Source organism: Ptychodera flava, chromosome 13 (genome assembly GCF_041260155.1).
Source record: "Ptychodera flava strain L36383 chromosome 13, AS_Pfla_20210202, whole genome shotgun sequence".
NCBI lineage: Eukaryota > Metazoa > Hemichordata > Enteropneusta > Ptychoderidae > Ptychodera > Ptychodera flava.
This window is the reverse complement of record NC_091940.1, coordinates 41,245,285-41,259,695: the sequence shown is the minus strand read 5'-3', so window position 1 is coordinate 41,259,695 and position 14,411 is coordinate 41,245,285. Positions and strand designations below refer to the sequence as shown.

General features: G+C 36.6%; 1 protein-coding gene across 1 annotated transcript in view; it reads right to left on the bottom strand.

Moving 5' to 3' along the window:
• Positions 1–14,411, bottom strand: part of LOC139148473 (uncharacterized) — a 55,059-nt gene that overhangs the window by 32,024 nt on the left and 8,624 nt on the right. Inside the window, exons 4-11 of the mRNA XM_070719936.1 lie at positions 13,495–13,636; positions 13,201–13,323; positions 12,546–12,668; positions 6,744–6,857; positions 5,243–5,371; positions 4,199–4,333; positions 3,910–4,026; positions 1,771–1,970 (exon numbers count right to left, since the gene is read on the bottom strand). Coding sequence (XP_070576037.1) covers positions 1,771–1,970; positions 3,910–4,026; positions 4,199–4,333; positions 5,243–5,371; positions 6,744–6,857; positions 12,546–12,668; positions 13,201–13,323; positions 13,495–13,636 — 1,083 coding nt within the window. The remainder of the gene's footprint in view (positions 1–1,770; positions 1,971–3,909; positions 4,027–4,198; positions 4,334–5,242; positions 5,372–6,743; positions 6,858–12,545; positions 12,669–13,200; positions 13,324–13,494; positions 13,637–14,411) is intronic.

Below are 14,411 nucleotides of genomic sequence, written 5' to 3'. Positions count from 1 at the left end.
AGAAGTACTTCTTTCCTGTAGGCAATTAATGTTATGAAAATTGATACGTCTCTTGAAATCAGTTCTCTTGATTTGATGAAATCCATCTTCAGTAATAAATCTCGTACACGTTGTTTTTACCTGCATCTTTTGAATATGCATTTATGTGGTAGATTGCAGGGTCACACTGATTTAGTATCACGTGTTAATAGAATTTGTGTCAGAAATGGTATTTCACTTTTGCGGTATATATTTGACAAGCGATATTCTCAATCGATCCTTAAAAATATGAAGACATGTTCAAGGCCAGATGGGCTGACTGACAGCATTCGCCAGTTGTTACTTGCAAAAGATTTATACAGTCGTCATCTTCTTACTATGTTATTAAGACCATTTTAAATTTGGAATTTTTTTTGTCTTAGTCTTGTACAGAGTGTTTTCATTTAATACCTGATTTTTAAATTGCCATTGTATTAGTTTTTGTAGTTCACTTCTTTTGAAGGCTTAATAATAATATAATAATAATAATGACATTAAAACATTTTCTTTGAAAACAAGTGAATCTATGATATGAAATTTTTTCTTGCACTTTGAAAATGTTGGCAGCACTTAACACTAGACGTAATAACGTGTGTCAAGTATCACAAACTCAGATTTTGCAAACAGAAATGTATAAGTTGTGTACGTGTATGGATATCCTAGTCAACTGTTGAACGTCCTTTGAAACAAGTCGCTCATGTTCTATTTCATTCTCATACAGTTGAAATGTAAAACATTTACGTAATAGCTAAATGAATCGTGTCCTGAGAAGCCAGCGTACATATTTATAGAAAGCTCGTTTTGAAATAAATTAATTACTTTAATTTGTTCTTGTTATGATGATTCATTTCACGTTGAAAGACGTTTTCTTTGAATGTCACAAACAATTTACTTTCTATAGTCTTACTAGAAAAAGATTACATTTTCCGTTCCATTTTCAGATATAAATTCAGGATGGTAGTGATAGGGCTGCACAAGCCATATCTGACAAATGTTTTATATATGTTGCCATTTAAAGATAACTTGGTGGTGTGAGCTATTTAAACATTAACGCTTTTCTCCATATTCAATATTAACAAAACAAACACTGCCTGACATGTTTAAAGAGACAACAACTGAAATACTGCCAAAAGATTGAGAATTTGGAAATTTCACTCCTAACATCGTTATTTTTTTGATTCATACACATTTACTATTTCAAAAAATTCTTTTTCCAATATATCCTTGGCATATCTTGATGCCTATCTTTTGTGTAGCAGAGAGGTAGAAAAGATGCTTGGGTCACCCGAATGTCTTCTACAAAATATGAAAAAGCATACACCGAACTATCTATTTGTTCATGTTAAAGCGACCCTGTACGCTGCAGATTTCATTCCATAGCCCTACATTATACCCTGTTAAACTGCTATAAATTGTGTATGAATAGTGGTACACAGTTTCCTTCAAATGCAGAGAAATTACCCATGATGCATTGTAACATGCTATGTCGTCCTCAGGCAAATGCTGCTTATTGACAAACTTGAAAGTTTAAGAACACATGTCCAATGACAAATGATTTTCCTTTCCGCTAGATCTTTATAATAATGCCTGATTTGCGCATGCATACTTCTAACAGTATCCTTGATCAAATTATTTTTCTGGTGATATATCATGTGAGTTATAGCTAAAATACTAGGTTTTATCCCTTGACACATAAATATATTGGAAAAATCTTCTTTTTGATCATGTATGCAATATGTATTTTTATAAAACCTGCACATAGTCATAACGACAAGTGGTGTCGTTGTATTCCCCTTCTAAATCAAAGTCGCTGAAGTATAGGTAGATTGATCCAATTCCCAAGTTTCTGTTGTCGATAGTTATGGTACATGTCAAACGATCAGGATATTCATTCGGGTAACCAAGTGAAGTTATGGTCCTGTTTGGCTCACTGATAAATTCGTCACAGTCAACTGTAGAGTAAAAGAAGATCAAAACTATGGGAATTCAATACATGGAAGAAAGGTCCGTTCTGGACAAACCAAGGGAAAACTATCGTTTTCTTTGTAACGCATTCAATTGTCTTGTCATGGCCCTTATTATATAAAATAGCGTTGCCTGATTGATTTCATAATTTATGTGAAGATAACTATTTTCACGTACTGTCTGAACATTTTGATTCACCGAACAAAAGATTGACGTTCACTATTTTAAATTATTTCATACAAGTATAATGGCGAGGCAAATACTGCAATGTGATTGGTCAAAATATGAAAATAGCAGAGCTATATCCGCAATATAGCACGGTTGAAACAGGAACGAGCTCTCAACGGAAGAAGAATTCCATTTTTGACGTTTAACGCCAGAAATGTAATTCAATGTTATAATATAATGGCAAGAAACCATCTCAGGAACGAATATACCACTCGATCTTGTACTGTCCACTGCATACATGCACTCGCTTTCCCTCGTGCACACATGTCGTGAACAAAAAATCTCGTGGTCTACTAGCTCGGTGTGGTTTATTGCTAAATTATCAACTTACATTGTATATTAAAGTCTCCTTGAAAATTAAAAATATTTTTAAAGGTCTCATGGACTGCGATATATTGACGTAATATATAAAATCCAGGAACCATTCTACAGCAGTCCAGAATTCATATAGATCCAGAAATTAATGTGTTCACCTTGAAAGTCTTCAATTCCTTTTACGTCTCTAACTTCTCATGAGGCAAGCTTCCAAGAAATTCACTAAATAGCCTGCTCGCCCCGCATTTAATTGTGGTGCCTTACTCAATATGGCAAAAAAACTATTATAATGGTGAAGTTAACCCTAAGGCTGCCCTTCGATAAATTCCGATGAATTGTTTATTAAAACCTAACCCTGAGGACCAATTACAACCAAATAGAAGCCTATTGTATAAAGCTTTACTTACACCTCTTTGAAGTTTATCTCAGAACTGACTTCAATCGCACCTTATATTTATAATGATAAGTTTGTGGTTTCTGTTTTATGCACAGAACAATTAGCATCCATTTTCATTTGCGTCCAGTATGTTTGTTAGTCCCCACGGACACCGTCCGGGGGGACTTATAGGTTTGGTCATGTCCGTGCGTGCGTGCGTGCGTCCGTCCGTCCGTCTGTGCATCCGTCCGTCCGTTCACGCAGATATCTCAGATACGCCTCGAGCGATTTCATTCAAACTTGGTACATAGATTACTTCATATGTCATACATATGCACGTCGATTTTTTTTTGATACGATCCAATATGGCCGCCAGGCGGCCATTTTATTACGATTTTTTCATGTACAGAGCCATTACTCAGGCATATCTAAACCGATTTTATTCAAATTTGGTACAAGGACATTGACCTATGTCATACATATGCACGTCGATTTGTTTTGTGATACGATCCAATATGGCCGCCAGGCGGCCATTTTATTACGATTTTTTCATGTACAGAGCCATAACTCAGGCATATCTCAACTGATTTTATTCAAAGTTGGTACAAGGACATTGACCTATGTAATACATATGCACGGTAATCTGTTTCATGATATGATCCAATATGGCCGCCAGGCGGCCATTTTGTTATGATTTTTTAATGTACAGAGCCAAAACTAGGGCACGTCTCAACCGATTTTATTCACCGATTTTATTCAAACTTAGTAAAAGGACATCAGACCAAATTCATGAAGAGGACTCTATCCTCTCTGAGGACTTGTAATCAAAGTACCCATTAACAAGTGGGGACTGTGTCATCTACGATGACTTGTTTTTTATGTTTTCTCATATGGTCAGATTTAAATTGTGTCCTATAATTTTGGGATAATTGTATGAGATAGTATTAAGCTGTCACATTTGTATCTTGTGCTACTTGCACCACAAATATTGTTATGAATTCACAAACCGTCGCACAGCTCAGAGCTTTCATCCTGTCCATCTCGACAATCCTCCATTTTGTCGCATAACTGATAGCTCCATAAGCAAGTGTTCCCAAGGTCGCAGGAAAATCCAAATGGACAATCTGCAATGACGATTTACTGTATATGATTGATTATGTTCCTCATATCATAGTGCTTGCATTTCTTATTGACAAATTCAAACGCATCATGAAGTTCTTGTCGAATTCAGACATGAGACACAGACAGACAAATAAAGATCAAAAGATCGATATATTAAATTAACACAGCCCTTACCTATAACTGGTAATGGTCCACATATATCGAGGCTTTCATCGGAGCCGTCTACACAGTCTTCAACGCTATCACATTTCCAGTATTGCGGTATACAAATGCCATCTGCACACCTAAACATGCCATCATTACATACCCCTAGACGTATTTAATGTTTGTAAAAATACAAATAAAACATTCTTAAGGTAGAATACGCCTCGGCGACAGATATTCACACTCTCAATCTTTTACGATTCTTTTCTGATCTATTACTTGTGGTGTAAGAAAACTTTTCACAGTCTTTAGTTTTTCGAAACTCGAAACTTGTGTGTTTTCTCAAAAGAGTTGCGGCAGGGATTGCAGCCATTTTGAATTTCATATATCCGTATATCTCGGGGACTTTTCTTCAGTACCAAAATTCGCACTGTGGCCCCGATGTTAAAGGGATATAGTCGTCGGAACTGCGCCTGTGCGAGTTTCTTTTTTACGAACACGATATCAAGATGCACCTCATCATGATAGCTGCAACTTTTAAATTATACGATGATAGATTATGACAGGCATGTTTTAACTGTCATCAATCACCATTGTGCCTTGGATACATTGTTGCCATGGGCCGTATGGGTCCCATACGACCTTTGAGCGCAGTTCCGACGACTATAGCCCTTTAATTCTTTATTTTGAAAGAGAATTATTGAAATATTCCCTGAGGAAAGTTGAGGAAAGTTGAAACATTCCTTGAGGAAAGTTTTTATCTTTCCAGGCGAATACTACATTAACACATGGTAGATCTATATTCTTTGCATATTGTATTATAATTCTAAGATATTCGCAACCTTTGTACAGTCTCAGTATGACGTTGACTGACTTAATAACAGGCTAATGTAAGGTTGACCGGTGAAATTAGTACACGTTGATTTACATTTATGAAAAAGGGTTGAAAATATGATTTGTTTTTAGTGAAGAGATTTCTTTCGGTTTGCATTTGGTTATCTTAAAATGACATATCTAAAAACAAAACTCTTTCCGTGTAATCATGGCCTGCAGGCATAATGCTGAGCTACTCACTTGGAATTTCAACTGTACAATTACTTTCATCCTGTCCATCTGAACAGTCCCTGTATCCATCACATTTGAAGTCACTATGTATACAATAACCATCAGCTACGCACCAAATTGCATCACCACAATCTTTTGCTGCATAATTAATCAAAATACGACTTAATTGGACATCGTGTACCAAAGGTAATGCATCAGATGGTGTAGAATATGTACAAGTCATGATAAGAGTTATTTTTTCAACAAGCTTGATGCTACGTTTTTATGCTTACACCATTTGAGCATAGTTGAATGCGGTCTGATTTGTCAGATCACGTGTAAAATCTTGTCAGTATGAATGGAATTCTCACACGGACTCCTTTATTAACAATGTCAGCAATATTGCATTGTAATCAGTTCATAATCGATTTCACTTTATATCAATTAAATACCGCTTATAAAATATTTTGTGCTAATTTCCGTAGCGTAGCAGTCAGTCATGTTCTTCTGAATGTAAAACAATGTCTGTGAAAGTCAATGCGAAAGCTATCGTTCACAAAACTGTACTTATGTCTATCCGGGAAAAAAGTTATTTTCAAAAACAAACAATATTCAGTGAATGTTGTGGTGCCACTAGCTGTAGCTTTTGATAATTTTGAATCACTATGTTTGCTTCTACGTCCATTGCAAGCTCTTGTTCTGCTCTCAAAAGCGTGTTAAAACACAGTACACTTTAGCTTGCCAATATACAGTCTATACGTGTTGAATGTACTGTATGTAACTTACTGTTTTAAAATTCTAATCTGGACAACAATAACAATGAAGTTTACAAATGTACAGACAGACTTTACAAGCAAAATACTGTGTATCTCACCGTGCAATGGGAGTAGAACAAGAACTTGTAGTTGACATTAGAAACGAAAACACAGTAAAAATCATCAAAAATTACAGCTACAGGCCATCTAAAACCAGGGAAAAACGAACCATAACAAGTATTGGTATGTCTTGATTGAGGTTTTAAAACTTGCTAAGAAACTACATAAATCTTAAATATGTGTTGTACGCATGGTCATTCGGGCAAAATGTGGAACGATAGTCGGACAGGCAGCGTAATAAATGTGCCTTGACATTTTTGTCATCAGATTTTTTATCTAATTTCGTCAATGGCTTCTAACATTGTGTACAGCTCGATGGAGACAGATTTTGATGGAAGATATGAAGAAATACAGTATATCGTCATACCTTATTTACCACTATATTTATATGTTGTTGATATGATTAATGTTTGTCGTTTGGTACATGAACAAGGCCATTACTGATGCACAATTAAATACATTTGATAGCAAATGTCAGTATTCCTACAACTTGGACATTTTACATGGAAAATATTTCATCGTGTCGTATAAAGCATGCATTTCAATGTCAAAACGAGTAAATGCATTTTTAAAAATACCTGATGCTAGTTATCTGTCTACAATGCATTTTAACATAGTGTCCACAAAAATTTGGAATTAATAAAATCAAAACTTACTGGGACAATCATTTTCATCCGATCCATCATTGCAGTCAAAATGCACATTACAACGCAGTTTCTTTGCAATACATGCTGATTTGTCGGCACATTGAAATTCATCTCGTTTGCATTCTGGAAAGAAAGATTATACAAAATGAAGCACAAATTACGACTGCACATTTCATGAGCCATTTGAACCAAAACACACCTTTTATTTTGTAAACGAGCAAACGGTGGTGACAATGTAGCAGGTTGAAACATGTTTATTTTCGTTTGTGATTGATGTCTTTCTGAGTCAATAAAAGCTGTGATTGTATAAAAATATCCAGTACCATTTGCTCGCTTCAGATTGACACTACCAATTACAAATCTCCTTTAGTCACAAATCGGCATGGGCTCTTTCATTAATGACGTCCACGCCTTCTATAGTAACATTTCTTATCACATGCTGCCATATTCATTAAATTTTAATGGTATATTCCTTATAAATTGTTCAGTAATGTGATAGTAGTTTTACTATTGATAATTCCGTTACTGGTTAGTGAGTTTCGTGCTGAAATTAAAATACACTACGCTTGCTACGGGGATGTTGCCTAAGGCTCGTTGATGCTTTAATCCGTAGTTGTAGCGATGTACCCCTGTTGCATGGTAAACAATTGTCATTGTACATGCAAAAAAAACTACATTTAATTTAAAGACTCGTCACCATACCATTCAAAATAAACTCAAGTGTGATCAATTGATTCTGAACAAATTATCGAAATACCCGCCTTTCAAAATTTGGTTAATTCAAACAATTTCATTCTTAAGACCTTCTATGTTGAGTTTAGTTGTTGGCAGCATGTGTACGTCAAAAGGCAATTCATAAGGAATGACTCTTCGTAATATCATTATTCGGTTTAGAGCCAACTAAATTTTCTCACCCGTACAAAGATTCTGATTTTTTTTTCAAGTATTTAACGAGTACAGGCTACATGATTAATATTAATTTTAAGTATGGAAATTATTAGCATAAAAATATAAACTTTCTCCGTCAAGCATTGGAAATTTTTACCTGCGGAAACGACAGGTTCTTGGTAAATTTGCTTACATACGTTTAATTATCGACGAGGAATATTAGAATTGCTGCAGCAGTATATGTTTTTGAACAACTGGAAGTTGTTGTCTAATTTGCTTGTCGTGTTTGTTCACCCGATAATGCGTTATTCTCTATTTACGCTTGACCCAAAAGCTTCACCAGTGGTGAAATGATTTATGTGATATGGTTTTATAAAGTGTAACGTGTCAATTAACGTCGCCAAAATTGCAGTTGTGATCACAGGTATTGATTTAGGACAAATGAGCAAATCGGAAGGGTTATTTAACATGACTAATCGTCAGAGGCCAAGAGTCAAACGTCCTTTCCTGGCGGTAAAATACTCTCGATGGTGACATGTACAGCCAGTTAATGATCAAACGTTTTTATGGACAGTACCTCAATGCTGTAAACGGGTCATAATCAAGTCAGGTCGAACAATTCTATGTTAGCATGTTCTATGTTGCGTATTCCAATCTTCACTATCTGTTTAATTTCCGATCTACAGTCATGTCATTTTCAACAGATGCACGAGGCGTATCATGAGAACCTCATACATGCGCTGATAAATTTAGAATTTAATTGTTTGGTTTGATTTACATCCTGGTAGCGGCCGCTGCCGCTAGTAGGATGTAAATAAAACCAAAGCTTACAGGTATCAAGCTGTACATTCAGGTCAAGCAAACTCCATCACAACGCCAAATGTCACAAAACTACAATGAACCGTCAAAAATATACTATAGCTGAATATGACATTGCACTACTTTACATTATTATTTAAAAATTGAAAATTATGGTCAAATGCAAAATAGCTTGTACCTCATATGGCTCGATTATGCATATATTTGTAAAGATCTTGCATGAACCAATTTGGAGAATGAGCTTTTGAGTATTATGTGTATTTTGCTTTTAGTATCAACTAATACATAAAAAATAAATAAGTGCATAAATAAATGAATGAATAAATTATGTAATTAAATAATAATAATAATAATAATAATAATAATAATAATAATAATAACAAGGCAGTATTGCTGAAGGCAATGAGTACTTGGGCCGAGATAGAGTAATTTTGAGGACAATATATACTACTATTCAAATATGGTCTTGAATTTCCTCCTGTCAATTAGGCATTTGATTAACTGGTTATTAAACGAAGCAATCGCATGATAACGGCAAAATATGTCTAGCAACTTTTGTGGAGTTTGAGGCAGGGGTTCTTTATTTATAGTGGAAATTGCTTAAACTCCTTAAATATTCAAATTACAGCAAATTTCTTTTGTTCTCGATGGTAGATGTCTAATATTTAGATGGGCATATTTAGATTTCTACCCTATAGTTATCCCTATATACCAAAAATCGGACATCTAGCTCTATTGGCTTGCTCAGAATTAGATATGCAAATAATTAATGAGGTACAATATGTGGTGTCATAAGGTGTCCCATCATACCAAATATGAAGGGTGTAGCACTTGTGGTTACTGAGTTGTGGACAAATATATATATTTGAGGTCAAAGGTCATTGAGGTCACATGACATTTTGTCAAAATAATTGTATTGCTAAGTTATTCCTATATACCAAAAATCAGACCTCTAGCTCTATTGGCTCGCTCAAAATTAGATATGCGCATAATTAATGAGGTACAATATGTGGCGTCATAAGGTGTCCCATCATACCAAATATGAAAGGTTTAGCACTTGTGGTTACTGAGTTATGGACAATAATGTATATTTGAGGTCAAAGGTCACCAAGGTCACATGATATTTTGTCAAAATGTCTGAGATATCTGTGTGAACCGATGGACTCACTGATGGACTCACGGACGGATATGACCCAATCTATAAGCCCCCTGGACTTTATCCGTGGGGACAAAAAACTGTGTCACTGCATCCTTTAGGCAATATGAATACGATGAGAAACTAAATTTTTATTTTTCTTGGCCTTATACATGAAAGTCTATGGAGAACTGCCTTATACATGGGAGTCTATGGAGGTGTAAACTAAAAAGTCCTCTAACACGGCCAAATTCGATCGCATTGTGAAACAAATCGACGTGCATCTGTATGGGGTTGGGTACTATTCTTGTGCAAAGTTTGAAAGAAATTGACCAGGGCATGTCTGAGATATCTGCGTGAACGGACGGACGAACGGACTGACATGACCAAACCTATAACTCCCCCAGGACTTCGTCCGTGGGCACTAAAAACAACGCAACAGTTATTACAGCTACACCGGCGGTAGGTTCATATCCAGAGCCCCGCACGGTCTGCCGTCGTCGCTTGAAAACATCTCATAAACCTGGCCATATGGGCAACTGTGTATGAGCAGCTGGATACTTGACTTCCGGAGAAGGCGAGCTGTCACGTTCAAGCTCAGGATTATTTGTCGATCAAATTTCAGTAAATTTACCTTACCTAGATGAAATTTTGTCTATATACTGAAATTTCGCCGAAGTTTGACAAAATTGCATCGATCTTTCAGGTTCATATCCGACATTTTTGAGTTTTGAGTGCAGACAGAAATAAGTTTTGAGGCAACATGGCTGCGACCCCATGTTGACCCCTAGCCCTGCGTACGATGCTATGTGCTACAGCTAACACACAGCATCATACGCAGGGCTAGCGAGAGAGTTGCCGACATCGACGGTTATTTACGAGAAGTGAATAAAAGACTGTCATTTTTGGAAGCGATCGAGTAGCTGAGGTATGCTGGGATACGACTTGGGCCCAAGAATGCTGAATTTCGGCAGTAATTTGGCTTTTTACGTCAAGTCCCAAAATGGATTTGAAGTCACCGACCCTACGTACGCGTACGGGTCTTTGCAGGGCTGTGGTGAGCGGGGCGATTAGCTGTAGCGGAACACACAGCATCGTACGCAGAGCTAGTTGACCCCAAGTGAAAATGTGTTCGCGATCAAATCTTCCTATATTTTTTTCAGAATTTCGACAAAATCATTGCTTCTTACATCTTTTGTAAAATATAAAATATTAAAATAAAAATGCGATGTGCCATGTCTCCAGATTTCTAAAATATCGTTCGTTGACCGTTCGACGGAATACTCATTTCGCAAACTTGTGACGCAGTTGAAATTCAATACTGACCGCCAAATAATCTTAATGAGACGAGATCATTCTAGACATCCTCCAAATTATCCAACCATTCGCGTTAGAGTTCAGCTCGCTTAGAGGATCATAACATTCTTCGGCCTTCATTTAGATCGACCCTAATCTCTCCCATTTAGGAAATAAATACACAAGCTACCTTGACAAAACTTCGTGCACCATCCAGGACCAAACACACTACAAATCTGTCTTGACGTCATCATCTCCTTACATGGTAATCGGCATACCGTATTTTTTAGCAAAGGAGACACAGAATACGTCGGAGTATTCAGTTTCAAAACGTATTACATTGTGTGATGTTGTTAAAAAAAGGTAATGTTACTGCAGTGGTATAAATTACAAAACACAAAAGTTCAAATCAGTTTATTTTGGACTGGCTTTACCCAACATTTCATATTGTTTCTTATGCCAGATTTGACCACGTGCTTACTGGCGACCCCTTTACATGCAAATTTTGTGTCAAATGGTGTGTTCTCCTGGAAAAACAAACGTACGATTTCTATATGAAGGAGGCGAAATTTGCCCTAAAAACTCGAAACCACCCCTTTATGGGGTGTACCTAGCTATTTTGAACGAGCTTCTCGAATCTGCAGCTCTATTTCGAAATGATGGTCTGGTTTTCTCAGCTCAAGGATAAGTGTTCTCCATCGCTGTGGGCATTACTATTCTCAACTGGGGGTACAGTTTCCAGTCGTAATGTTTTTCATTGTGTCCGGGATATAAAACCTTTCCTTTTCACAATTTTACTTCGATTAACACTAGTCCACATCTTGTCAGCGATTAAACATGTTTCAAGTTTAAATGTTAAATTCTGGTCTCGAGCCCTCTTGTTCGACCAAACTGAAATTACCCCTCCCACTTTGGCTCGTCCAGTGGGTGTAGCAAGGGTCGTGCCATCGCCTAGGAAACGGAGGGTGCATTAATTGTTGCATTTCGATGCACATTTTGATTATATTCAGAAGATTTTGTGGCAAAAACTCAGATAGAGAAGCATTAATATTCACATCTCACTTATTCAAGATTGGCTGAGAGCAGCACTTCCATTCAGTTAACATCATTACGCCATTTATTATGCCAAGAAAGATGAAGCCAAGACATTTTGCCCTCCCTGGTCTCAGCCAGGAATGGTTATACCTTACAGAGTTTTTTCCCACGGAACGAAAACAAATGTACTTGGGCTGAGGCCCAAGTACAATAATAATAATAATAGTGACAAACGTCAGAGCCCCATAAAACGTGATCAAACGCGAATATGCATTATACGCTGAATGAGATACAAATAAACAAAACCTCAACAATACACTCCAAGAATGGTATTGAACTCAGGTATACTATTGTTAGCCCTGAACGATTCATGGTACCTGTTATAGCCACTATTAACAGATGTCAGAGCTACGAATGAGCGCATGAAACATGACAACGAAGATTTGCCTTTAGTAAGCGAAAGCTGTCTTTGCTGAAGTTTCAGCGAGTTTGTCAACCCTAGGCTTTTTCGGTAGCTACGGTTACAATGTCCCGAAAGAGACATGTTTTTTGTGTTTTGAAATGTATAAAGACAGACTAATACGCTATCTTTGATAACTATCAAAACAATTCGTCCACCGGAAAAGTACAATACTCACCACAACCAATTTCGTCTTCTCCCTCATAACAATCCTTCTTTCGGTCACAATATAGTTGTTTTTCGATACAAAACCCATACTGACTACCATTAGCACATCGAAAATGTTCACTACCACATGTTCCTTACGAATGAAGAATGTTATCAGTGTATTATGAAAGGTTGTCAGCCTGCATTACCTAAACATTTTCTTCATTTGCTATTATTTAATTAAAAAAAACAATATTTTAGAATATTTCCCAGACTGGCAGACCATTTCATATATTAACAATTTAACATACATCCAAATTTGCATACGATATTAGTGTAATGGAATGGTAACAGTTATAGAACTTAGTTTTCGTCGTTATATATTTTTGAACACTGGTCCCGTTTGCAAAAATTAAATTTATCAAAATCAAGTGTCTGTGTGTATGTCATTGTGTGTTTGTCTGTGTGTCACTCTGAGGACAATAGGTGGAATGATGGACGGATGGATGGATGGAAGGATGTGTAGACGGACGGATGAACAGACGGGTGGACGGACAGGTGGGCGGATGGATGGAAGGATGGGTGGATCTACTTATGGATGGATGTAGCTACGTATGTATCTATGTCAGATTCTATGTATGTATGTGTGTGGCTATTAGGAAGGCTGTTTTGACCTTGAGCCTTACCATATTCACATCCCAGTTCATCGCTGCCATCCGCAAGGCAGTTACGTACGCCATCACATTTTAAGAATGGTTTGATGCAAAGTAATCCATCGTCACACATAAAATCTCCCTCCATGCATGGACCTAGGTTAATCATCGGGAGTAATATAGCATATTAGTCTGTGTGGGGAGGGTATCTCTCATTGCCAAAAGATATCATCAGATATAAATATCCAATTGCTATTTATGGCACAAATCAAGCTTTGACTCAGTAAAGTAACAACAAAACTGTGAACTGGCTATGTATTCACTAACCGTAATATGGCAGTGTGGTGCTATCATCAATAAGAAGCACGTCCTTGTATGGAGAGTCAGCGATGGCAGAACGCCTCAACTTGTTAGTATTGCACACTGTAACTGTAGGAAACGTCAGTGAAGTCTTCGTTACTAGGGTTATCTGCAAAGAAGGACTTGATGAAATGTTTCGTGAAAGAAACCGCTGCTGGAGTTTGTCTGATTAGCACTGTGCGTAAATGATTAACAGTCAAAAGTATAATTGTTAGGGTATTTTTTCGAGAGCCAAGAAAGTCTTGTGACAAAGAAATCTCATGAAAATGCTCGTATATACATAACTAATTGCATATGAAGAACAGGTTACAATGTAGATTCTGCGTAAAACGGTTGAACACAATCTTGCGGCGTTTTTTCAATGCTACATTTATGATGTTAATTTAAAGTAGGACAGTTACGTGTCGTTGAAAGTAAGGTTTTCAATACTTGCATTCATTGATCTACATTGCAATTTGAACATCTCATAAGTGAATAAGCGCATAAATGATCATTACTGTAGCTTTTCATCGATACAAATCAAAAGTGATAGAGTTTTCAAGCATCCTTTTCTCTCACCCTTAAAATGCAGAAAGCTAGTTCAAATTGTCTAACACTTGCAATAACTCAATATGAAAAGTTACAGTCTACGTAATGAGTTAGCAAAATCTTTAAACATAATGCAAGATTAAGCGTTCTTAAAGACGAACACATTGAATGCCAGACACCTTTACTTACAATGTGAGGAATTGACAATTTGTCCAAAATGTACGATGCTGCATACTTTGACCAACAATTTTTTGAGTTTAAATAACTAAGATATGTAAAACAAGGTTGGTTGTCTTTAAAATGTGTTCGCATTTTCTGTTTTAATACATCACTTTTTATTTTGAAGATTCATAAAA